General features: G+C 44.5%; 1 protein-coding gene across 2 annotated transcripts; it reads left to right on the top strand.

The window, feature by feature from the left end:
• Positions 1 to 371: 371 nt before the first annotated feature.
• LOC311420662 (ATP-binding cassette sub-family A member 9-like) lies at positions 372 to 25,774 on the top strand. Of its 2 annotated transcripts, XM_084491751.1 has the most exons (40): positions 372 to 543; positions 916 to 1,085; positions 3,878 to 3,990; positions 4,485 to 4,695; positions 4,818 to 4,976; positions 5,370 to 5,470; positions 6,318 to 6,544; positions 7,267 to 7,405; positions 7,926 to 8,111; positions 8,542 to 8,662; positions 9,205 to 9,376; positions 9,703 to 9,761; positions 10,625 to 10,735; positions 11,138 to 11,313; positions 11,633 to 11,752; positions 12,099 to 12,237; positions 12,742 to 12,832; positions 13,433 to 13,572; positions 14,050 to 14,169; positions 14,728 to 14,887; positions 15,172 to 15,338; positions 15,748 to 15,875; positions 16,275 to 16,412; positions 16,917 to 17,030; positions 17,458 to 17,628; positions 17,808 to 17,921; positions 18,094 to 18,204; positions 18,859 to 18,927; positions 19,519 to 19,610; positions 20,502 to 20,619; positions 20,959 to 21,076; positions 21,364 to 21,455; positions 22,187 to 22,353; positions 22,694 to 22,769; positions 23,470 to 23,564; positions 24,095 to 24,211; positions 24,587 to 24,727; positions 24,895 to 24,974; positions 25,067 to 25,122; positions 25,509 to 25,774. In XM_084491751.1, exons 2-40 carry the CDS (start codon positions 1,067 to 1,069, stop codon positions 25,596 to 25,598), a joined length of 4,818 nt encoding a protein of 1,605 aa, XP_084347877.1. In that variant the 5' UTR covers positions 372 to 543; positions 916 to 1,066; the 3' UTR covers positions 25,599 to 25,774. The 2 variants fall into 2 exon arrangements, with proteins under 2 accessions (XP_084347877.1, XP_084347878.1); XM_084491752.1 differs by lacking the exon at positions 372 to 543 and having other exon boundaries at positions 765 to 1,085.
• The last annotated feature ends 995 nt before the right edge of the window (positions 25,775 to 26,769 follow it).

The raw sequence follows: 26,769 nt of genomic DNA, 5'->3' as shown, positions 1-26,769 counted from the left end.
CTCCTCAAGCTGCTGAAGTTCTAGGATAGTGAAATTACTTTCTCTTAACTATTTGAGTGGTTGCACTATTTCCCTTCCGACTCACTTGGATTTCCTGGCTTATTTGGCTTCCTCACCTCCCTATTTGGAATGCAAATCCATTGGAAATCTATTTTTAAAAATAAAAATAAAGATAAATCCCCATCTTGATTCCAGCTGCGTGGCAGCTGCTGGGAAAGCAATTAAAAGGAGTGGAAACTAAAAAAAAAAAAAAAAAAGTAAAAAATAAAAAAATATTAAAAACAAAAGGGAGATTGAAAACACGAAATAAAAGTCCCTTTGGTGCTAGGACAGAAGATTTGCCCTGGCAGAGGAAGAAGTTCTTGCTGACTCAGGCTCTGGGCGCGATGGGGAGCAGGCAGCGAAGCTTTCCCTGCAGAGGAGCTTGGCAGAGTCGAGGTTTCTTTGCCATACGACTGGGATCTTGAGCTCACCCATCCCAGTCCCCACAGCTCTGCATCTCTCCCTGGCACCTGCAGCAGCACTTGGGAACCCCAGGCAAAGGTAAATGTGTGAGCAGATGCTGAGCTGGTCAGCAGTCTTCTCTCAGAGCTGCTTTGCTGGAAAGTGTCCTTTTGTTGTTAATGTGGCAAAATCAAGTGAACTTTTTTAAAAATCAAGTAACTTCCTTAAACCTTAAAAACGATGTTAAGCCAGCTGGTATTTAATTTAGGTTCTGATTTTGTTTTTGCTCACCCTAATACTGCCTAATGAGTGCACACGTGGAAAGCCTGGCGGAAACATGCTGTTATATCTTCCACGCGATGCACGCGTCCTGTTAACGCAACGTAGTGCGAAATGCAAGGTTCGTAGCTCCCAGCCCAGGCCAGCTGCCTGCAGGCATCGCTCACCGGGGTCATCACCTCCTCCCCGCAGCGCTGGGAGCGCCGACACCGCCGGGACCGGACTCTGACGTCAGGCTGGAGAGGGGCATGGCCACCGGCTGCCTCTCAGCATTGAACCCTCTCCAGGACTGCAACGAGACGACGAGCCCAGACATCTCGGAGCTGCTGGAGATGCACTTCTAATGGAAAACACATCACCAGGTAAGGGGGTCCCTGTTTCTGTTCTGGAAGTGAAAAACTATACCTGGGGTGTCTTCGTGGAGGGGTTCTTTTTTCCTGGTTATTTTAATAGTGTTATGCTAAAAGTGTAACAGCTCTACTTTCCAGCTCTGTTCTCTGACAAACACTGAGTTTTACATCAAAAAGTTAAAGAGGCTTTTCTGGGTGCTCATGGATTTTGATTCTTGCCACGGATGCCCTGAGCACCACAGGTTGAGCACCCGGCGACCCTGCCTCCCTTCCCTCCCCTCCTGCGGTCCTGCGTTCCTACTGAAGGCTTTGAAAGATGGGAACCCTCAAAGTTCACTTCTCTGGGGAAATTAAAGAGTTGAACTTTGATATGAGACAGGCTTAGCACTCTTTTTCTAGAGTTCAAAGTTGGGGAAAAAAATTATTTGAAGAACTGTGTTAGAGCAGAATCTGTGCAAGCCCATCCTGTATTTATCAGGTAGTAAATACAAGGCTGTGCAGGGGCCAGCTGCAAGTTTTTGTTTGCAGACACTCACAAACAGGAGGGCACTGAGAGAGCACGTTCTCCACGTGGGGATTCAGCTTTGGTGCATGGAGAGTCGGCAGCTCCTCATGGCAGCACGGGGTGCAGCTCACCTTTATCCCTCTCCAGCCAGCATCGAGGGTTTCCTGCCAGTAATGCTGAGGAGCAGTTTGCTTTTAGGAGTCAGTTGTGATATGCTCTGTTCGTTTTACATTAGAGGGAAAAAAATCTGAGGAGGTTCCAAGTTGGAAATCCCTGTGACAGTAAGTGAAGGGATGAGGTGCTTGCACGGGACGTGCCTTCCTGGGACTACCTCTGGCATAGCAAGACACAGAACCACAGCAGAAGTTTTTGCCATGCCTAGGAAGTGTGTTCCTGGAGAACATGAAGTTTAGGTTCATTTACTGAGCATTCAAAAAGGAAATATTTCTAGAGATACTCAGTTTTACAGGCGATGCTCTTACTGGTTTAAGGCTTCTCAGCACTGCTGTCCCCAAAACATCTCTGGTTTCTTTCTTCTGAATCTGAAGCTTTGAATCCCAGATCCTTCAGAAGCATCTCTCCTGCTTATGTTTTGTGTCTTTGGGTATCTGCTTTACACAGAAGTTCTTCCTGATGAAGTTCATGCAACATTTGTAGACATCACCATTTATCTGGTTCTAGCTTCATGTTTCAGCTTCCAATGTGTATTTGTTTCTTGTTCCAGAAGCAAAAATAAAATTAAAACCAGTAAAAATTTAATTGGATATTTATTTTTTTGGGTTTCCTATTTGATCCCTTTTTGTAACAGCTTGTTAACATCAGTAGAGAGTCAGCGTAGTTTTTAAAGGACCATTGTATTTTCCTTGTTATCCGAATGCCCCCATGTGGATCTCTGTCTAGTGTCCCAGCCTCAGCTGAGCTGCTGCTGTCGGTTCACGAGTGAAATCCAGGCTTGGCCAAAAGCAAGTAGCACTTCCTCGAAATCACCTCCCAGTTGCCGTTAGCCTGCGATGTGGATGCGCGAGAGAAAGCCTTGGGCAGGGCAAACAGCAGGGAAATATCTTTGTGCTAATAATCAGAGGGTAAACAGGGATCCATTGCCCCTGGAGTATACAAATGTTTAGTCCTTCCAAAAACAAACAATGAGGGGAATGGAGTAGTGGAATCATTTATTAACTCCAGCTGCCCGATCCATGAATCCAGGAAGCGATGTCTGAGGGGAACGGAGCACAATGCTTTTGAGGTTGCTTTGATTTTGGTTTCATCCCTTCTAAAGGGCTAAAATGCAAAAACGTGTTTTGAGGTTCCCCGCCCAGCTCTCGTTCTGGGAAGGTCGTGCAGGCAGTCACCACGAAGCTGCCGCTGTTCCTGCACGGGATGTTGGCTGCTGGGCTGTGTGGTTGAAGCTAGAGCTGGGATAAATATTCCCCAATTCCAGTATTTCCCTGTCCAGTATTTAGGAGGAGATAAAGAAACAGGTTGTATTTTCTTAGCGATACCCTCCTCCAGCTATATTAGACTTATGATTTTATGACATAGCATTTGAGTAGAAATGAATTATTTTTGAGAGGGGAGAGGTGGGGTAAAAAAAAAAAAAAAAAAAAAAAAAAAAAAAATCAGGCTCTTGCCAGCACACTTAAAGGAGATGGTGTCAGCATCTCATTTGGGCTATTTCTGGCATCTAAGCAGTGTTTCTGATTTGGTCTCCTGTATGTAGCGGGTGTTTCACTGTCTGGTTATGCCGTCTAGAGCAGAGGGGCGGTGGCAAACCGATGCATGGCTAAGGCATGGCACAAATTCCCTGCAAGAAATGCATGATCTGAGGCTCAACTGCATGCACAGCATGTGCCAGAACTGCTGCACTCAGCAGCTGGCCTTCGTGCTGTGGTGGCAGATCCAGAATCTTAAGCATTTGGAGAAATTGCATTAAAAGCAAACAAAATATATATTCTTCCATTAACCACTCAATCCTTTCACGTTAGCTTCTCTCTGTTAACTTCATGTAGGTGAAGAATCAAACTACAGCCAGTTAAAAGCCTCTTCCTACAAACCTCTTGAGGAAGGCACAGGCTGAATCTGGAAATGAGCACGAGGCAGCTGGGGCTGACCCCCAGCCCTGTGTTCACGTGTGATCCCACACCATTTCCTTTGAACTTCTCCTTGGTGTCTGAACTGTAACATGTGGAAAAGCTCTGGGCCTTTGGAGTGCTATTGGATTTCTCTAAAGAGGAGCTTACCCAAGTAAATATATTAACTTTCAACGACCTAAATGCTTTTTTGTTTGTTTGTTTCATCCTAGGTGGGAAAATGCAGAGAATATTCAAGAAAGCCTCAAAAATAAGCCAGCAAACCTGGGCTCTTTTATGGAAAAACATTCTGCTGGTGTGGAGGAAGAAAACAGAAACTTTCCAGGCAAGTGTCTGTCCTTCCAAAGGGAAGTTAGGATTTCCACTACGAACTGTTTTTGCACTGCATTGTTTTTGTTCTAGGTGATACATGAGAAGCCTCAGCTGGTTATGTGGCTCTCTGGAAAATGTCCACAGTTGCGGTTCTTCCCGTGACACTACAATATTGTAGCATAATAAGGGTTGAGACAAAGCCAGCTTGTTGCTGTGTGTTGTTGATCCCATCTCCGCGCTGACCAGAAGAACACAATGTCCAACTCATGATGTCCACCTATTGGCTCCCATACTAAAAAAACATGGTTTTTCACTCAGAGCTGTCCTCATACTTTAAAATTACTCCACCTGTAAAATAGCTCATTTTCAGGAAGAAAGCATTCGTGGCTGGATGAGCCGGACCATGCAGGCAGATCGGTCCTTGAAGCAGCTCCAACCTCTTCCCACAGCACCCAATTTCCAAACCACTGTGCTGCCACTCACCTTTATTTCTCTCCCATCTCCTAGGAATGGATTACATGTGCGGTTTTTCTCTTAATAATACAAATATCGTCAAGTATGATAGACCACTCTGTGCGGCAAGAAATCCCTTATAAATTCCTTGGGCGATTAGACGATCCTGCCTTTAATGCAACAGGAGTGACGCTGATGTATACACCTGTAACAAACACCACCAGGCAGATAATGAGCAAAGTGGCTTCAGACTCCGTGATGACAGGTAACTAGCTAAAAGGGCTTGGACATCCCAAATCCCAATTCACAAGAGCACACGATGTGGCTGCTGCTTCGTGTGGGTGCATTGCTAATCAGAGTTTCTGCTGTGGTGGTGTTTGTTCTCAGGTGTATTAGTAGAAGAGGTGGAAAACGAGGAAATCCTGGACACAAGAGAAAATTTCGGTGATGACATTATCGGTGTGGTTTTTAAGGATGACTTCTCCTACCATCTCAGATTTCAGAGTTACAGTGTGGTGTCTCCGAACGAAGCCTTTGAACACATCGGTAAGAAAAATAAATGAAACCAGAGAACTTGATTTTACACTAGAAAATGTATAGATGGATCTCTGTGCTGCCATGCCACTCAGAAGGGCTCAAGGCTGTATATGCTAAATGCTTCTAGAAAGATTTTATTTAGACTTTGAGGTTTTGTTCACTTAGGAGGAAACCAGGGAGCCACAGCCTTTGACTCCCCATGCCACATTATTCTGGGAGAAAAATGGCTGCTCCGGGCTCAGTAGTACTAAATCTTGATTTCTTGACTCTTGGGTCAAATACATTTTCAACACACATGTATACATATCTGTGTGTGTGTACATATATGTATGTATATAAATATGTACCCATATATATATGAAAATATGTAGATAAATGCTTCATTTTCTTTCTTTCCCACAGATACCTGCAGCAATTATTCATTAAACTTCTGCAAGGTCCCTTCGTACTGGTATGTGGGCTTCCTATCATTGCAGTCCAGCATTGATGCAGCAGTCATAGAAGTAAGTGTGATCATGATAGAAAATATTCTTTCTAGAGCTATCCAGAAACTTTACTAGGAAAAAAAAAAAAAAAAGTCCCATGGCTGTTAACTTCTTAAATATCTAGTGTCATTCAAAAGTGAAAAGAATGATGGATCATTGTGGCAAGTTGCATATTTCTTCTGGGTGCAAGCGATTTCCTGAGTTATGTTGAAAATTAACCTACTCGTGGAATAACTGGGCTGATGCTGATTTAGAGGGTGACAGTCCATTTGTGGAGTTAAAAAGCATGGAACTTTTTTTGTTGCCAAACTCTTTTTTTCTTCTTCTTCTTTTTTCTTTTCTTTCTTCTTTTTTTTTTTTTATTATTATTATTTTCAGGACTACAGGAAAATTCAAAGTAAAACAAATGGAAACAATATTGCTGGAATTTTTATCTTTCAGGTTTTATTTTTATCAGATTGACCCATTTCGAAAAGAAGTGTGAAATGTTCAGTATGGACCAAACTGTATTTTTCAGTGATAAATTCTTCCGTCATGAAAAATTAATCAACTCCAAATACAGTATTTACAGAGCAGTAAAGCTCCTGCCCTTTAGCTATACTATAATTGCTTCACTACTTCTGTTATATTTCTGTTCCATCTGTTTGGTAGGCAATGCTTGCTCTTATAGCTCAAAGGCAACATTAGTGTTTATTACATGGCAGTACAAAAAGATATTAAATTTTGAGGCTAATTTGCCCCTATTAAACTTAACATTGCTCTTGAAAAACTGGTAAGTTTAATGCCTACGAAAGGCTATTTTTCCCAAATTTGGCTGTTTAGAAAATAAAGAAAATAAAATTAATGGCTCACTTCTGTCCTTCAGATGAAAACCAACCGTTCTGTCTGGGAAGAGATGAAATCAATTAGCGGCGTGCGTCTGCAATCCCCCTCCATCAAGCCTGTCTACAAGTTGGATTATATTTGGTTCATCATTTACGCCGTGCTGTGTTTCTCCCCATATATGTACTTTCTCTCAGTGAAAGTTATCAGGGAGAAAAAGAAGCTGAAGGTGTTGATGAAAGCCATGGGTTTGCAAGACCTTGCCTTCTGGTAAGCCTGATGGGAGCAGGCAGGGGAAAGGACAAGTGGGCAGGGGGCTTCTGTACGTCGTTGAAGCCTTTGCTTCAAACCTTCGCTGCTTTTATTGTCAGCTGGAGGAGCTCAGATTCCAAGGACGTTGCTCTGATGCAGGATTTGGTTGTTCGTTGTTTTGAGCTCTCAAAAAAAAATAAATAAATAAATAAAAAGAGGCAGTGAAAGAGCACTCTTCGTGTAGCAAAGCTCTTGGTGCCCAGGTGTTGCACGCCTCCAGGAACAGGCTGATACATGCAGAGAGCAGCAACAACAACAAAAGTGAAGAAATGGGAAATTTTGGAGATGATGAAGCTTGCGGGGGTGTAGGGTCTACCAAAACAGGAAGGCTCTACTTCCGAAGCCTTCTGAGCATGGGTATTTCCAGTTGTTTGGAAAGCACCGGGATGAGTAACATTGGCTGCAGAGCTCAGCAGCAATTTGCTGGTGTTGCTGCATCTGCAGAGGTTTGGGTGGCTGCGAGGCACCTCCTCACTCCCCTCCTTGGTGGTGCAGGGACCACAAAGCACCTCCTCCTGCAAGGAAGGCTCCTTGGCTCCTTTCTGGTGGGGCAGCTGCAGGTGGAGCCATGGTTGGGAATTACTTTGGGTCCGAATTAAGAAGGGCGCACCTTGAACTGGCTGTGTCTTGGCAGGTGCTGACACCTACAGAAGCAACAGTAGCTGTGCCTTCCTTTGCAGGTTGTCCTGGAGCCTCCTGTACACCATTTATATTTCAATCATGGCCAGTCTGATGACTGCAATCACGATTAACGGAGTCACCCTTGATCGCAACTTTTTGGAAATGTACTTCTTTTATTTCTTTTATGGCATAGCATCTGTAAGTCTGCCTTCTTTTTCTCTCTCTCTTTTTTATTTTTTTTAATGATGTACAAATTTTTTTTCCATTTCCTAATTAAAGCATCTAAAACAGAGTACAGAGTACTCCCTGGCTGGGAGAAAGAAACAAAAACCTCTCCATTACTGCACTTTCTTGCTACAGTTTGTAGGCTAATACACCACTCCTATTCTTTGATTTGGGGAGATCTAGACTTAAAATCAGAGCAAGGAGTGGTGGTAACATGAGTGGGCATGAGAAAGCTGGTGCTGTGTGGGGCTGAGGCTGCATCATGGGGAGGAAGAGCTGGGTCTGGTCTGCCCATCCCTATAGACCTGCCCTGAATATCCAAGCTGACTGCTAAATGAAATAATCCTTGTGAGAAGCTGTGTGCATCTCTAAGTGACAACTGGAACCCAGCTGGGTCTCTTAATGTTGCTTGTTGGATTTTTATATGTTTCTTTTTTTTCCTTAATCACAAGCAGTAATGCATCCTGCTAACACCTGTTTTTCCCTGCTGCAGATTCACTTCTGTTTCATGCTCAGCTCCTTGCTAAAGCAGCCTAATATTGCCAGTTTCGTGGGATTTGTCCTTCACGTCATCTTTGGATTACTGGGCTTTATTACAATATTTGAAAAAGTGCCCCCATCTTTGGAGTGGATTTTTAGCCTCTTCAGTCCTTTCACCTTTATAGCTGGCATCTCAAAGGTATGCTCAAAATAAAGCCATCAGGGGAGCTCGGCTCACAGCAATCCTGCTGCAGGCTTCTGCCAGCTGGAGGAGTACCTGCCATGTGTAATTTGCATTGCCATAGAGACACAATTGCCCCTCCACCCTAAATATTTAGTACAACCAAAATTCGTCTTTAAAAAGTGCATGCTAGTTCCTAACAAACATAATTAGAACCTGAACTGCACAAGGAACTTTGCCAGCTCTCTGTGTATATGTACATTATATATATAAATATATATATATATATAAAGTTTCCAGCTCTGGAAAATGATTACAGCAGAGATCCCAGATGGGCATGAGTTTCTTGTGGAGAACATGCCATGATGACACAGCTGTAGCTTGCATGCAGTGTTTCTGTCTAAAGAGTGTTGCATCTGATTTGTGCTTTCTATTTTTTCCATCCTAGGTTATAAAATTAGAAAAATATGAACCAGAATTGTACCCTCTCCTTAACCCATGCATCATACTGGCCCTAGACAGTGTTTTGTATTTGCTGCTGGCCATCTATTTTGATAAGGTTTTGCCTGGTAAGTAGAAACATAAGGAAAAAAAGTTAAATTCTTCTATTTTTCTTCTATAACCCCCAGCCCCCTCATGGGGAAGAGGTGCAGGATGGCATTGCAGCAGCAAAGGCTGTGCCTCATTGCATGAAGGGCAGCAAATTGGATTTACTGCATTGCTTGTGTAGAAACTTTGGGAAGAATCCCGTTTCCCAGCAGCTGGCTGCGTGTAGCTACCCAGTTTGGCCTCAAAAGCAGGCTCCAAAAGGAACCTTAAATCCTTTGGCAAGGCACTGAGATCATCTAGGTCTACTCCAGCAGCCCTAACCACTAGGTTTAGAAGGATGTTCTAATTTTTGTATGCATTTTGGGCTGAGGTGACTATTGAGGTCTTTGCTGTGACTGTTGCCTGCCTGCATTGTAGACAGGGATGAGCGAGCAGAAACTGCAAAAATCACCCCTCCCTCCACACCGCCCAGGGGCTCTGTTCTGCAGCTGTAGATGGACAAAGCTGAGCTGACACACAGCAGTTTGGGCCTTCTATTTCACCTTGTTTGCTTCTGATTTAGGCAAGTACGGGGTGCCATACCCTCCTGCCTTCTTCCTGAGGCCGTCGTACTGGCTTCAGCATGGGAGCCAGGGTGCGGGGCTGCGAGCTGGCAGCGTGGGCAGCCACCAGCCTGTCCCCAGCTGTGACACCGAGCCGATGCCACCAGGCTTCGAGGGGAAGGATGCCATCAGGTAACAGCTCTGCAGGCATGAAAAACATCTGCTGCCTTCTGGGTTTGGCTGGAGGGCATGGCCGGGTTGCCTGGTGAAGGGTGTACTGAGCTGGTTGAGCAGGACAGATAAGGGGAATGGCTCGTAGCTTCCCAAACGAATCATACCAGGTCATCCCTTCCAATGGAATTACCCTACCCCCTGACGGTGACAAGAAGGACCAGCCCGGGGAGGAGGTTGAGAAATGTTTTTTTTTTTCGCCTAGTTTTCCAAGTTTATTTTGAGGCAGAGGAAGCGTGCCAAAATTGTGGGATTCAGTAGTAACAGCTTGCTTAACTTTCCTTTAGACTAAACAATATAAAAAAAGTATACAAGAAGAAGGACAAGAAAACTGAAGCTTTAAGAGGTAAGAGAGGTTTTGCAATTGCTTTAATTTCATTTTTCACTAGATATGAACCCAAGCTGTTTTGAAACGCACTGGATGTACTTATTGCATTTTAACAATGCTGGAGGCATAATTATGCAATGGTTATTTCTGCCAGGGTAAATTACTGGCAAATTTCTATAAGGTTATCATCTTTGCCTTTTCACTCCAGGAAAATTATTATTTATTACTTCTGCAATAGCAGAAGCCTCCTTAAAATCTGTGGGTTTTTCAGCCAGGAGCCGCTGTGAAAAATCGCCTCTCAGCTCTCCCTCATAATGTGTAAATTGATTTGGGAAAAAAAAAACTGGCTTTGGGTCCCTGGCTGGAGCTACATCTGCTGTCATGGGCTGAGCCCTGCTCTCTAAGCATTTGCTCTTTTGCCAGCCACAGGTGTGCAGATGGTTGGCATCATCATAGCACAGCCCTGAGAAGTTTGTTAAATGCCTTTGTTTAACAAGAACGCCATGAGACAGTGAAAATATCAGTGTGGTCTCAAAGGTTTACATAGGGTGAAAAAAATATCCAAAATGAGCCTTTTTTTTAAGGAATGTGGATAGCAAACTCTGTATCTCCTGCTTTAAAGTAATTCCTGAACACTCATATCTTGGAAAGGTATGAGGCTATGGGCTCTTCTTTTTGTGGGGGCTCTCTTTTGAGTCATGCCAAAATAAAAGGCTATGAACCTTGTAGAAAATAAAATCAATGTTTTGTGTTTAAATATTAACACGCAACACACATTTTCAGATCTGTGTCAAAAGATAAAATGTTCCTCCGGCAGACTTGGCAACAAGTCTGCTGGCCTCACAAACTTCCATCCTAATATTGCCATATTTCTCTTCTAGGTTTGTCCTTCAGCATTTATGAAGGCCAAATCACTGCACTGCTTGGGCACAGCGGATCTGGAAAAACGGCTCTCTTAAACCTGCTCAGTGGATTTTCCAAGCCTTCAGCAGGTAGGACCTGAATGCAGAAGAGGAGAAGCTGTCTGGTTTGCAAGCTTAAGGGGGTAAAGAAGCAAAAAGCCAAGTTTTATCTCGGTTGCTCAGTCTGGCTCATTGTCAGTGCTCCTTCAGCATCAGCTTCAGCACTAGCACATCCCTCGTGTGTGCAAGCATATGCAGATGGTTATGGCTCCATCTGGATGGCCTGATGTTTTCCATGAGCTGCTAATCAATAGGAAATATAATTTAGTTCTTAAGGGAGAGACTTGAAGTATTTTGGAACAGCATTACTTTTTGAGAGAAACACCCTCAATGCTGGAATTAATAGCAAAGGTGTGAACACGGTGTGCTTTCCCCTTACAATTGGGGAGGATTGTGCAGTATGAAATCTGTTTTATTTATTCCTGTGTGCAGGTTCTGCAACGATATACAACTACAAGGTATCTGAAGTGCAGGATATGGAAGGAATTCAGGAAATGGTTGGGATTTGCCCGCAATTTAATTTGCATTTTGAAACCTTAACGGTGAAGGAAAACTTGAGACTTTTTGCTCACATCAAAGGGATTCAGTGGAAGGAAACAGAGCAAGAGGTTGGTATGTGCTTCTTGGTCGCTGACCTCTGTCCTACGGCATTTGGACAGTTTGGTGAGCTATATTATAGATTATCACCAGTGTCTTGTTCTGCAGAAACGAGAGCAACACTGATTTAGGGGAGAAGTATTTTTTAATTCTTTCTTATCCTCATGTGATAAGAGTCAGAACTCAGGTTTGCAGTACTTACTTCACAGCAAATCCACTTAAAGCTGGGAAGTTTTAAATCCCGAAGTCGTTCCCTTCTGTATTGTGTGTAGCCATGCATGAATCAAAATATGACCAATGTTGCATGTTTTATTTTAATTCGTTCTCAAGGTACAGAAAGTCTTGGTGCAGTTGGACCTCACTGGCCTTCAGGACATCCACGCTGATGCTCTGAGTGGGAGACAAAAAAGAAAACTGTCTCTTGCAATTGCAATTTTAGGGAATCCCCAGGTAAGCACCGGTCATACTTGCACACACAAAATGGGTATTGTTTTAGCACATAGCTTTGCATTTTGGTTCGGATGACAGACGTGTACTTTGCCCTTGGCACTCAGAGAGCCTGCTGACCTAGTGACTCACTTGGCTGCCAGAAGGATCAAGGAATCCAGGTCAGTGAGAACCTTGTAAATGAAAAAGGTATTAACAATGAAATAGAAAAAAAGAGCAATAAGAATGGCTGCCATTGAGGATGCATTTTATCCTTTGAGTGATACCACAAAAAGCACGAAACAAGGATAAGTGGCAATGGAAATGGCAATTTGGACATATGGCAGCCTGATCTCACTCCTCTTTGCAGGTGTTGCTTTTGGACGAGCCGACGGCCGGGTTGGACCCGTGCTCCCGGCACCACGTGTGGAGCCTCCTGAAGGAGCGGCAGGCTGGCCGTGTCATCCTCTTCACCACCCAGTCTATGGATGAGGCCGACACGCACGCTGGTGAGCCCAGGCATCCACCCTGAGAGCAGCTGCAGTGTAGGACTAGGGGGTCCCCACCAGCCCCCGTGGGGTCTGGGCTTGCTGGGTGCATCGTGTCTGAGAGTGAGGTGTGCTTCAGAGACCCATCCTGTGCCCAGCTCCATTAAATCAGGGCTTACCACGAGCTGCACGCACAGCAATTGGGGATGTTGTTCCAATTAATATCTTTCCTATGTCTTTATTTGTCTTGGGCTGCCTGGGGTATTTTCTATAAGCCAGTAAGAATAAGTAAGTAAAAGACTAATCTTGGTGCTTAGATGAAAGGCAGCACTTTTGGTGTTTTGTTTTTATTAAAAAAAAAAAAAAAAAAAAAAAAAAGAAAAAAAAACTTCCAGTCCTGGCCTGACTTTACTCCTGTTGACTTCATTATAAAAATATCCGTTGAGTTCAGAAGGAGCAGAATAAGGTCAATCTACTGCAGTGCTGTAAATCCCCCCTAAATCTTTCGTATTCATACCTCCTTAGATCGGAAGGCTTTCCTCTCAAATGGGAGATTAGAGTGTGTTGGCTCATCTCTGTACTTGAAGAGAAAATGGGGAATTGGCTATCACTTAAGGTAAATCCTTTTCTTTTTGGTCATCACTGTTTTTATGAAAAGCTTCTAGGCAACGTGTGTATTTTATCATAGAGGCTGTGTCTCCAAGGAGTTTCTATATAGAGTATTAGAAATCTTGACAATTCATGTTAGGAGATTTTTGAGGCTGCCAAAAATATCTTGCTTTGGATAGCAAGCTGCTTTTCTTTGGACCCAATCCTGAAAGCTCGGAGCATGTAGCTAACATGACTTTGCAACCTCCCTTGCAGCCAAAAGGGGACCAGAGTAAGAAGAATTGCAGTTTCCACATACTCTGTGGTGCCAGAGTGACGTACAGCGGCATTAATGTAAAGTTGCTTTTCTCCGGATTTTAATTTCTGTGTTCTTGGTTTAGCAGTGCTGGCCAGGATTAATATTCTTAACCTCAGCTATTTCTTGCTTGCATGGTAAAACCAGGGGCACTGCAGACGTCTATTAAAAAATTCCCACTGAAACACTGCCTAGTTTTGGAGGTTTGCCTATGGCTTGAAGAATGGCTGCTGGCTTTGTCTTTTATAGGGATGAAGCAAGCATTGTTTTTCTTATTTAATATTATAGCAATTGCTTTTTTAATACAAACAGGATGCGTATAAATGATGCGTGTGACCCTGAGGTTGCATCCTCCCTGGTCAGGCAGTACATCCCCGATGCCGTGTTCAAAGGACAGAGTGGGGATGAGCTGTGTTACTTGCTACCTCTGGAAAACACTGACAGCTTCCCAGGTAACAACAGCCTGCCATTGCATGAGGGTTGTAATGGGAAATGAAGTGGTGGGAGAAGCAGAATGCAAAATTGCTGTGAAGGTCATAATTATGTTCCCCTGCCTGTGCTGCGTAGGATTAGGGAGCCCAGAGCTGCATGAGCATCAGCCTTGAAGAAAGCCTCTGATGAACATGCTAATATTAACTCTGCAGGTGAACAAAAGAAAATGCACCAATTAATCCACAGACTAAAAACTACTGAGTCTTCTCTGGTTTCAGGATGAGGTTTCGCCCACCAGGAAGGCTGGTGGTAATCGAGAACTCTGAATTTTGTACTACCTACCTCTAAAGAGTATGGTTGTTTTGCAATGGCTTTTACATTATGGAGCTTAGTGATATGAATACTAGAAAGTATTAATCATGCTAATTATGCCAGTCTGAGCTTCTGCTAAAGAAGCCTTGGCTGTTGGGCTGAGCCTGGCTCTCTCTGTCACGCAGATCTGTTCAGCCACCTCGACAGCGGTTTCTTGCAGGGGGTTGTGAATTACGAGGTCAGCAGGATGACCCTGGCAGATGCTTTCCTGAAGCTGGAGGGCAAGGAAGCCGTTGATCACGAAGGTAAAATATTGATTCCGCTTTGCAAGTTTGGCATGATTAAGGTTCTGCATTGGGTGTTCAGTTTAAAAAATATATATGTAAGTTTCTGTTGAATGTGACTTGTCATAGCTTTTGTCAGGTCAAGAATTGCAGTTGTATAAAAATTCAGATTTCCTTTAGTGACAATTATCTTCCCAGAGAAGTCTAGGTGATTCAGTCTCGACTTACAACGAGCTTTTAAACACAAGAATTGAAGAGTGATGTTGTAAAGGATTTGAAGGGTATACTGCCCAGACCAGGAGGTGGGAAGAGAGAAAAAAGTCAGAAGGCAATTTCCAAGGCCAGTGAAGACATTGCATGTGTAGACACATGAGTCTAGGTCCAACCGCTTTCAATTCACTTATATAAATCAGTTCTGGGTAAATTATGGCCCTTTTTCTCTGTCATTGTTTCTTTTCTGACTAAGACAAAAGCATTCCTCTATTCAGAACAGAGGACCCTTGCTGGTTGTTTGCACTTACAAGCATGTCCTTTGAAAGCTCTTTTTGGATAACGTTGTTTCTCGTGTTGAACACGCAGCAGACGGAGACCTGGAGGAGAGGGACCAGAGCCTCGAGGTGCATCCTGAAGTGATGAGCCCCGCCACAAGTGGCATGGCGCTCTGGAGGCAGCAAGTCTGCGCTGTGATGAGAATTCGCTTCCTGAAACTAAAGCATGAAGGAAAGCTTCTGAGGGCCTTGTAAGTACAGGGCCCAGCCTGCACCCCTCGTGCTGGCCTGGGCCTTCCCAAAGGGTTTGATTCTTCCCTGGGGTGACTGAGGGAAAAGTATTTGGAAGCTAAGAGTTAGGTGGCAATTGCTTGAATGTTGCAGTAATAAGGACAGTTAGAACTTCTGGTAGAGCTGTGAATTGCTTAAGTTTTCCCCAGTTTTAAATTTCTCCCTGTCCTTTGCCACATGAGTCACTCTGTTAGTTAAAGGTGGAGTTCCCCTGGACCCACTCATGGTCTGTTTTTCCCTCTAGATTGCTGATGTTTGGAGTATTTATCCTTCCGATGCTTATGCTTGTCATTGGATTTCACTTATGGGACAGCTCCAGAATGTCAGAGCTGACCACCAGATTCTATTTTCATCCCACTGGAGGCAAAATTCAAAGCAAGTCGACAAATCTTCTCATCTTCAATGATACAGGTGAAGAAGGACATGTGATGTTGGTTCACTTTCTGGACCACTCTGAGTCCCCTTAGAGCTGATAGACCAGCCTTGTTTTCCTCTTTCTGTACGTTCCTTTATGCATCTGTGGCTTTGGGAGGTGTTTTCTTGTGAGCAAAAACAAATCCAGTTTTAGTGGTGATATCTGAGTAGCTGATATTTAAAAAAATAATGAACTAAGTATTAAAAAAAAAATCATATAACTGCAGAAACATTCACTGTCTTTAAAAAGTTTAGTTCATACAGGAAAAAAATATAGAAAATATAAGTTGGCCCAGATTCTAAATGAGTTTTTTAACATACATCTGCTTTGCAAGTGGGAGCTTGTTTATAAGAGACTGTATTAAAAATCTAATTATTCTAATTTCTGTTCTTGACTTGATTTTAGGATCAGAAATTGAGGATTTCATTGCTGCTTTGAAGTTTCAAAGCATAATGCCAGAAATAGCTATTGAGAAAAACATCACAAGCCTGCAACTACATAATGGAGCTATAAAAATATCCCTGGAAGGCAAGGTGAATGATACTTTTTCTTCTTTCATCCCGTACGTCAACAGGAGCGTCTCAAATATGTCTAAGTGGGGTACAGGGAAATACACAGAACAACAAAGGGGAGAATATTTATTTGACACATTAAATACTGTCAGTAATCTTGTTAATGGGAATTCAGGATTATAGTGATCTTTAGAGAAAAGTATTAATGCAAGTCATCCTACTTTTCTCCAGAAATTTTTGCTTTTTTAAGTCATTTTGCTTGCAGTACCTATTAGCACACAGCCAGGTCTCTGAGTTCCCACTCTTTAATAAAACTGACTGCATTTGCCATCACTTTTCTCTAAAATCTTCACTATTATCCGTGCCTCCTCACACCTCTTACAGACATGAAGGTGACATCCTTTCCTCCTGTGCTTTCAGAGCTACCGATACACGCTCATGTGCGGCGCAGAGCCCATCAACTGCTTCCCTGTGCTCGTGAACATCCTCAGCAACTCCTTCCTCAGGCTCTTCAACTCCACTGCACGCATCCGCATCTGGAGCAACTCCTTATCCTTTGTGAGCATCCTGTGTCTTTTGCTGAAAATGACTCCAGATAGCCAAGCTGGAGTGATGAGGGCTGGGCGGGTGGAAGCCTGTCCAGCTGGCCAGTCATTAGGGTCATTCTCAGCAGTCAATACCAGGCCTATTTAATGAGAATTTCTTCTGCAGTGTTTTTTTTTTTTTTTTAATAGGGCTTAAATACCATAAGAAATCCCAGCTTGTGCTATGTGGCAATAAGGGAGGAATACAGCAGCAATATTTGCAGGTTCCCCCTTGCTTCTGCATCCATTTGACAAGTGTCAGTATCAAAAAGATGGTGCCTATTCTCCATGATTTACAGTAATCCCAACATTTCTTGCAAATTTTAAGATGCTAAATGCTTTTGTTTATTGTTTCGTGTTCTTAAGCACAAATGAATTACCTTAACTACCCTTGCAAACATGCTATGAGCATTGAGCTAGCTAGGCTTTCCCCAGACAGCTGTTGATCATTGATGATTTTGGAATTTCTTTCTCGTAGAGAAACAGCCCAGAAATGAAGCGTGATGTTTTTTTCATCTCTCTCAGCCACATGCTGATTTTGGCTTCTGGTTTGCCTCCTCACTTCGCAGTGAGCAGCATGGAGGATTACAAGGTAAAAAGCATGTCCTGAAAACAGTCTTGCGTAAAGGGAAGGGAATGCAAATGCAACGGCTCTGGACAGCAGCTCATGTGTTGACTTCTAGGGAGGGTACTGGAAGAAATGGTACATTTCTCAAACACAAAACTCAAACACAGCGTTGTACCAAAATATGTTAGCCTGCATCTCCGGGAGCCAGCGTGTGCTCAGAACAACTTGGGTGTTAATTAACAAAGATTTTGGAGGCGGAAGATTTTTATTTTTTTTCTTATTAAGAGTGATGTGGTTTTTTAACAGCAGTTGAGCTAAGAATTGAAAGTGCCTGGAAGGGAGAGGAAGGCTCCACTGGAGCAGGGATGAGTGAGGGCGATGGAGGAGGAGGAGCAGGAACAGTGTCTGGGGCCCTGCCAAGCTCCCTTCCTTCTCTCCTTTGCCATCACAGGTAAAGGCTCGCGCCCAGCTGCGGCTCGCAGGGCTCTTCCCCTCAGCATACTGGTGTGGGCAGGCACTGGTGGATGTCCCATTCTTCTGGGCCCTGCTCTGCATCCTGTTTGGCATCATACTGCTCTTCAGCCACTCCTGCCCCTTGCATTCCAGCACCATCCTGCCCATGGTGAGCTCTCACTGGGTGGGCACCCACAAATCCCCCTCCCTCCTCTCACCGCGAGCATGCCCAGGTGGAACCTGGGCACCCAGAGGCATTCAGTGTTTTAACCAAAATGGGCTGCTGTAAGCAGGACTTGGTGCATCCGCATCCATCTCCTTGCTGGTGACATCAGCCTCTCTCTCTAGATCGTTTGCACCGCCGGTTATGGATTTTCTCTCATCCTCCTCACCTATTTAATCGCCTTTAAGTTTCGCAAGGGTCGGAGCAATCGCTACCTTTGGTCTTTCATCTTCATTCTGGTAAGAAAAGTGAATCTGCACTCTGAAATGTTTGATTTCCACACCTTGTCTCTTGAGGTTTCACTTCAAACATACTGATATTCAGCGGAATAACCCCAGAATAATCAGTGGCAAATAGCCCAGTTTTTAGAAATACTTGAATACTGGAAATACTTTTTTGACTTTATTCCAGGTGAACTTCATTCTCTTCATGATCAGTTATTCGGATGAAGTTTTCTGCATCACCTTCTCCACTTTGATTCCTTTGTTTCCATTGCTGGGCTCGCTGAGCTACTCATTAAGGGTACATATCCTACTAGACTCAATAATGGTCCTTGTGGTGCTAACCAGAATAGTGTGCTGGGATCCTCACTTCCACATTGCTTTCCAAATTTCCTCTCCCAAAGCAACAACTGCCAAAAAGATTGAGAAAAATTTGAGAAAAAAAAAAAAAAAATCTCAAAAAAGGATTTGAGAAAAGATTGAGAAAAAAGAGCGAGAAAAGGCAATGGGAGAAGAAAAGGTCCAGGCTGGGGAAGGAGGGAAGGGATTTGTTGATCCTTCACTTGAATGGTTTTTGTTTGTTTGTTTAGATGCAAAAAGCTGTGCCAATGGCTGCCTTTTGGCAGCCAGGCTAGAATGGGAGGGGCAGGCAGTAGAATGGGAGACCTGGAGGGATGGAGATTGGTGGGAAGAGAGACAAAATGATGGAAAAGGTCAGTCTAAATTAGCCGGTTTGAGGCACCTCTGAATTAGCTGTAGCAATGGAAGTCACAGCTTTTTGAGGAAGTATGAAACCAGAAAAATAAATAGAAATCAAAGCTCCTTTCTCCCAACTGGCAGAAAAGCCATGCACCCCTACATCCCACACCTGCTCCAGTCCTGCGCTGTGGCACACTGTGCTAAGGAGTTTTTGTAATTGACTGATTTAATTCTTTTTTTTTTCTTTTCCTTGTAGCACACCCTGATGTTTCACAGTATGAATATTCCTGATCCATTGAATAACATCTTCATAGCTGTTTTTGCAGTAAGGAGCAATTTGATGATAACTATTTTGGAATAGTTGCCTGTTCTAATGTGATGGACTTGCACTGGGCTCTCATAAATCTTCCCAAAGTAAACCATGTGTTTTGTGCAGAAAGTTTCATCTTAAATGTCGGTGGGGGAGGCACAGCCAAGTAATCATGGGCTTGTCTCGTGACCCCAAGACACCAAATCATATGTGGAAAATGGTGGGGGGATGAAGCGGAGGTGATATAGAAGGCAGAGCTTAGACTTCAACCAACTTGTGAGAAGCTGTTATGAACTGACCAGTCTGATGCTGCTTCTTCAAAAGAAAGATGTGAGATCTGATCTTGTAGGATGCCTTAGAGAGTCTGCTAGGGTGCTGGTTAACTGAGCTAAAACTGCAGCGTGAAGTCAAGGCTTCTCAAACGATCTGCATATGAGATGGAAATGTACATAATGTTTTAATTAACTTCTTTGCCTTTTGGACCTGCATGATTATCTTTCCAATAGGTGAAGTAAATTATGGGTCCATGCATCTCTTTATAAGTAAAATTAATTGAGTGTGTTGTTATCTTTCTCCATGCAAACCTAATTAGTTATTGTTTTTCAGCCTTACATCCATTGCCTGATTTTTGTGTTTCTCCTGCGCTGTTTGGAGATGAAATACGGAGACACAGTTACAGGACAGGATCCCATCTTCAGGTGTGTCCTGGGTGCCTTGGAGCAGTGGGCATCCCTGATGGCCCCCCCAGTCACCCATGATGGCAGTGGGAGAGCACAAGTGAGCTCAAAAGTATTTTGCAAAGTTTGAGCAAAGCCCACCCTTTTAGTTCTAACCAGTTTACCCAGAAAGGAGGAGATTGAGAAAGGAGGGAGGAATTGTTTTATTCCTTTGGGTCATTGCAGTTTCAGATTTAATTTGCTGGAGTTTCCCTGAGTGTGTCTGCGGGCACAGTCCCACCCAGCGTGTTGCAACAGAACATCAGTTAAACTGCAATGTCCTAGTGAGAATAGTAAATGTGACCTGAGCTTTTTAAATTATGCTCTGTTGCTGAAATTTCAGGACATTTCGCTATAGCTGGCAAAATTAATAGTTACAAGTTGAAGTCCAGCATTTTGCCTCCTTTCCAAATGCACCAAGTATTGCTCTCTGCAGGACAGAGTTTTCCTGAAGCTCCACCAGGCTGGGGTCATCTGCTAACCTCTCTGCTCCTCTGCCACCAGCAGTGTGTGACCAACGTAAAACGTATTTGTAGAAGTATTCAGATGTCAAACATTAACAGGCAGGACTGAACTATCAGTCAGATGCCGAAACATCTCCCTGGTGTACGTTATATGACCAGGTCATTGGCACTTGTTGAACAGGGAACTAGTCAATAGTAGTAATGTAAAACAAGCTGAAGTTGGCCTTTATTTTCTCATACATATCAGAGTGATCTCCCCCCCACACACCATGAATGAATATTTGAACTGCCATCTGTGGGATGGACTCAAAGATGTGCTGGGCACTGCACCAATGCTGCCCACGGAACAATCCTGTAAAGCCACCCGCTAACCCCGAGTGTTTTTGGACCTCCCCATCCTCTCCTGCAGGATCCGGCGGCAGCGAGCCCTGGTGCAGCAGAACAAGGACCCTCCAGGGCAGGAGGCCCCCGAAGTGCAGGAGGAGAGGGAGAGGGTGAGGAGTGCCATGGGCTCCCTGCAATCCCAGGTGAGCTGAGCACCACCCTCGCTGTCCTCCTGCTCCCCAGCTTCGTGCCTGCCTGCTCTGAGCTCACATACCTCCACGGACAGACTGTCCATGTCCTGGAGCACTCCTCATCATCCAGACCATTGACCCTTGGTGGCAGAGAGAAATCAGTGCAGGAATTACTGGCACAAAGCTTTTATTCACATTCTGCTTTTGCTTTTTTATTTTATTTTTTGTTGCCTTGTTTCTCGGATGTATAATTTAGAGATTTTAAAGAGCCATGCTTGATGGCAAAAGCAGCTGAGCTGTCTCATGGGACAGGAGGAGGAGAGCTTTTATTCTCGCTCCATCTCTTTGCAGGAGGCGGTTATCGTTGTCAACAGTCTGCGCAAGGAGTACGAAGACAAGAAGGCCTGTTCCATGTTTAAGAAAAAGAAGAAAGTTACTGTCAGAAATCTCTCTTTCAGTGTTAAAAAAGGTTCTAATACATTGCTGCCATGCTCTCTTTTCCCACTCCCAATGTCCATCTGGTGTGAAGGTCGTATTTGGAGACCTTATATTTATTAGACCTTCCTTGTGTGCAACCAGACCCAGTGCAAGCAGCATCTTCTCTACCTGGGCTCCTGTACTCTGGGCTTCATTTTGCTGGGATGCGTCAATGAATATCCCTTCCTCCTACTTAACTTGTAGGCATTGCTTGGCACACAGGAGAAAAGGTCTTATGAATATTTATCATCATTAACTGTTCTTGCATATTTGTTCCAGGAGAAGTACTAGGTCTGTTAGGACCCAATGGATCTGGAAAGAGCACTGTTATGCACATGATTTCTGGAGACACAGCACTGACTGCTGGGGAGGTAGGTGGTTCCTCTGGAGCGACTGGGGTAACCCTGATGCCTTCATTAATGAAGGATGTCATAAGAAAAGCTGGTAACACAGCCCTTAAATCAGGGGATTTATGTGCACACAACCCTGGATACAGACAGAAGAAAGAAGAAAGTGTCGATACACATAAAGCATATTCTAGTTTTCATCAGGGTTAGAGACTAATGGATTGGAGCTACGCAAAATCTTCAGTCTGGATTTGAAACCCTACTTGATATTTCACAAGCACTGTAAGAAATGTTCACATCTTTAAAAGAAATAACACTCTATAAAAAGCCTTGCAAAACCAGGAAATTGAAAACGAATGTGAACAGGGTTGGGTCAGTAACCATCCATCACTTAATTATGTGCACGATGATTAACGACATGTGCTGGGGGGGGGGGAAGGAATACCATTGCTATTACAGATTTGGGACCGAATGTCTGAAATAGAAAAGTATTATTAGGAGATGAGAGTCTCACGCTGGTACTCTCACCCGCGGTGTGATGGCAGCAAACACCATTTGGTTTTGCACAAACATGGATCCAGATGAGGAGAAGCTGCAGCAGCTGGAGATGATCTTGAGTGATGCTGGGCTTCCTCCTCCATCAGGACCACATTGCGTCCCCGTAGCGCAGGAGAAAACATTACCCCCTTTCCAAAGGGCTCGTTATTCACCCCAAAACAACCCCCCATGACTGCAGAGGTGTGTGTCTTGTGCAGGTGCTGCTGCAGGGCTGCGAGGCCTCTTCCCCCCCAGGGCAGGGAGGGCTGGGGCACTGCCCGCAGGAGGACGCGCTCTGGCCGGAGCTCTCCATGCGCCAGCATCTGGAGGCCCACGCTGCCGTGAGAGGGATGAGGAAAGAGGATGCAGCTGTTCTCATCAGCCGGTACACAGCCAGATGATTCCAGTTCGCCGTCCTTCCTCTCTCCGGAGATTTAAGACAGGAAAAGGGTTTTCTGCTGACAAATTTGGCTAGGGCGAACGAGAGGCGGTGCCTTCAGGGCCTCTTTGCCTTGGGGAGATGGGCTCTCTTCTGCTGTTACCTGCTGCTTTGTACTGTTCTCAATCCCTTGTCTGTGAAGACTTTCACTCTAGTTTATCTAGAAAATCTTCAGAAAACATTTCAACTTGCTTCTCCTTTGGTCCAGTTGCATTAGTAACTGACTTATCCCATTAGCTGCACTCACAGCCTTGAATTTCAGTATTTTTCCTTCCCACCCTCACAGTTTGGCAAAGGACCTGGATCTCCAGAAGCATCTAAACACCCCAGCTAGGAGGTTGCCTGTTGGAGAAGCCAGAAAGGTATGTGCTAGACTGGGCTTTGGCTCTGGAGCAAGGCTCAAAGCTTGCCTTGTCTTCCTTGAGCGTGGCGCACAGAAAGCCTCCGTCATGGCTGGGTTCCTGGCACGGGTGTCAGGGAGAGCAGAATGCACTCCTTGGTGTTGTAAAAGCTTTTCGTCTTGGATTGAAGGCTAAAGTTCAGTGTTAATTTAAAATTTCTGTAAACTCAATGTGCTGGTGGAAGGTCCTTAGGCTTTTTGAAGGCAGTTGCCTTGCTCTAAGCCAGAAGCGCAAACAGCGAGCAGCTTCCTGGCATGCTTTGGTTTTGTCAGTAGCTTTTGAATCCAGCCTGGCAGGATCTTACACTTCCCCCCCTTCCAACGTTGTGTGTTTAATAAATACTAGCACAAATTGGATTTACAAGGTAATCTCCTCCTCACGCCCTGTGGTGTGCATCTGCCTGCAAACGGGATGGAAAACCACTCTCAGATCATCGGCACGCTTGTAGGCCTGGACAAAGCTGTTTTGAGGAGATGTTAAAATGTTAACCAAGAACACCTGAGGAGGGTTTACTTCATAGTTCCTCCTGCTTTTTGCAATCAAAAGCTTCAGCTTCTAGGAGATTTCCAGGGATTAAGACATCCCAGGCAGCTCCACAGTTTCAGTGCATTTGTACCGACAGACTGAGCACCAGCCTGACCTCATGTCTTTCCCATTCCAGCTGTGTTTTGCACTGAGCATCCTGGGGAACCCGACCGTAATGCTGTGGGACGAGCCATCTGTGGGCATGGATGTGAAAGGGCAGCGCTGTCTGTGGTGAGCAGCAGGACTGGGATGGGGACGTAGCAGCTCGGGTCTGACCCTCATGGTTCTGGGACTGCTGGGCAGGCACAGGGCTCTGCCTCGGTGGCAGAGGACAGACATTTGTTCCCTTTTTCCTCCTGATGCACAGGGGGTTGGGTACCACTCACTGGGCTCCTTACTCAGCAGGCAGCAAGCCTTTTGCCAACCATCAGATTTAATCTTAATGGTAGTGCACCAGGAAAACCTGAGTAGACTCCAGCTGAAACAATGCATTTGGTAGAAAAGACAAAAACTCCTGTTTCTTCAGAGCATGAGAAAAAAATTATAGGTAGTTCTTACTCTCCATCATACAGCCTTAGTGCTTGCTGTCATTCTTCAACAACAGATTTACCTGAATCTGCAAAATCTGGAGGGATGCATGACAAAGTGCCATATAGCACTGGCAGCCACGTGTCATCTTCAAGCAGGATAACTGAAACCTTTTAAATAATTCTGTTCTTTCTGGCTGTGCTGGGAGGTAAACGTCATCCCTCTGTCCCCAGGAAAGCGATGCAGACTGCCGTGAGAAGCAAGGCACGGGCAGCCATCCTCAGCACGCGCTCCCTGGAGGAGGCGGCGCTGTGCGACCGGGTGGCCGTGTTGGTGGCAGGGCAGCTTCGGTGGGTATCCGTTTAGCCTCATTTTAGTCTGTAATCTGTTTTGTATTATTATTATTTTTATGTAATTTGATAGAAAATGTTAGTTTGGTTTGTCCCTGGTATGTAATGAACATAATTTTGTAAAGAGACAGAGTGTTTGGGCAGCGCAAACAAATATAAGTATATATAATATATAAATAATACATATAATAAATATAAAAATATAATAGATATAAATAAATATAATAATAAATGTAATATAAATACATATATATTATATATATATACACACATATTTAGCTGATGAATTAGAGGAAGTACATATCCTGCTTATATACAGTGGATGCTTTATGTGCCGCTTAAGCTGGTTTAAGCACCGTTTTCCCTCCTCTGCAGGTACATCGGTTCCCTTGAGGAGCTGAGAAGGAGGTTTGGCACAAGTTACCACCTGGAAGTCAAACTGAAGGACGCGGGGCAAAGCGATGCTATCCACGCTGAAATTCTGCGCCTCTTCCCCCACGCAGCTCGGCAAGAAAGGTCGCTACCCGGCAGGCTGCACACCAGCCTGGACACATGCTGGGATTTTTTGTTGCTCCTACTGACCCCGCTCAGTCATTTACCCAAGAGCACCCAACCCTACAAGCACCCCTAAACCTTGGTGCTGAGTTACACTGTGACGGGTTCATTTTTTTTTTATTTTTCAGGATTTATTCTTTGCTCAGCTACAAGATACCAATGGAAGATGCACTACCTCTGTCCCAGTCTTTCTCCAAGCTAGAAGCGGGTATAAGGAAACAAACAATTTAGTATGAAGATTATTTTCAAAATGCTCATACGGATTTGGTTTTTAAAGATTCCTTCTCCATCCCTCTGCAGCTAAACAGAATTTCAGGCTTGAGGAGTACAGCTTGTCTTTGCACAATTTGCAACAGGTATGTTGACTGAGAAAGAAAATGTCAGGAATGCTCCAGAGAGATGGTGCTAAATGGCTGGAAAGCTATTAAAAAAAAAAAAAAAAAAAAAAAAAACAGGTTTGTTGATTTCTAAAAAAAGTTCCAGAAATAACAACCTGGTACTGATCTTTCAGAGGAAAATAATAAATAAAATAAAAAATCAGCCCTTAACAGTTTTGATTCAAATCTTTCTATACGAGAAAGCTGAACATAAAGGAAACATATTTCATGTAAGATATGAGAAATGATACAATGTAGGAAAGATCAGAAACTGCATGTATTAAGAACAAAACCAGGCCACAAGGAACATTGGTACCAGCAGTCCTTAGCCATAACTGGGCTGTTTCCACTGTGGTGCCTTGCAGGTATTCCTGGACCTCACCAGCGACCTGGAGGAGCCCGACCTGGAGGCAGCACCCGAGGGGGCTGTGGAGAAGAGGCTGCTCCAGCCCTGAGCCCTTGCAGCCACAAAGGAAAGCTGTCAGCATGCTCAGCCAGTGCTACGGGGGTGTTGGGTCAGATACAGCCCTGGGACTGGTTACCTGCCTCGCATCACGTAGAGCTTAGCAGGTGCTCTGCAAAGAAAATAAAAAAATATATTTTAATAAATAAAGCCTTTATCCTTTGACAATTGATGCCTGCCGTCCATCCACACACTCAGACTGACTCTCCTGATGTGCTGAGGGATAACCTTGCCAGGATGTTTCTGGTCAGCCTGGACATATACCCCCAGGGGCTGTGCAGGGGCTCATCTTTGGAGGAATTCATCTGCAAACTTGGAGAGGGCTCTTAAACCTCCATTCTTAAACCCGGATTCACCCACAGCACAAGGACACCAAAGATTTGGCTCACTCAAGCCCAAGCAGCATCCTCCTGGTTGGTGTTGTGAGGCGGAGAAGGGTGGTGCTTTCTATGAAGGTGCATGGGGCTGAGTTTTGACCCAAAAAGTGTGTTCCAGCCACCTCAACCCATCTCTGGTCCACACCACTGGGGACATGGAGAGAGGAAAGAGGAAAGGATGTCAGGGCCTGGCTGTTTCTGCATGCTTCTGGTGCTTGGGCTGAATTGGCTCTAAATAATAAATGAGAAAATAAGCATAACAGAAACTGCCCCTTCATTCAGACAGCCATGAGCAGGACCTGGCATATCCAACCCTCTGCTTAATTCCACCACCCCCATTCGCAAGGAAGGAGGAGGTGTGCACACCCAGCAGATGCACTGGGATGCTCCGTGTCCTGCCTCACTCCACCTCTCAGTCTGCATGGATCTGGCTCTAAAGCATCCAAAAGGCACTTAAATGTCAGAGGGTTTGGCAGGGCAGAGAGAGGGTAGCAGCTCCAACCCCTCCTCATGTCCAGCCTCTCCTTCTCACCCTGCTTCTCCAAGGGCCCCCAAGCTCCGCAGCCGCATCCCCAGCCCGGGCACAAAATCAAAACCGTGCCCTTTAGAAGCAGGCTGTCAGTCAAAAAAAAAAAAAAAAAAAAAAAAAAGGAAAAAAAAAAAGTTTATTTTGATGTTGGCGTGAGGCTTTGTAGTCTGAAGGGCTGTTCCCATCCAGGTGGCAGCACTTCACTGCTCTTCCCACAGCAGGGCTCGTGGCGCTGAGTTTGCAAACAAAACCGGTGT

Source organism: Aythya ferina (assembly GCF_964211825.1).
Source record: "Aythya ferina genome assembly, chromosome: 18".
Lineage (NCBI taxonomy): Eukaryota > Metazoa > Chordata > Aves > Anseriformes > Anatidae > Aythya > Aythya ferina.
Note: the sequence above shows the minus strand (reverse complement) of the source record. Positions and strands in the feature narration are given on the sequence as shown.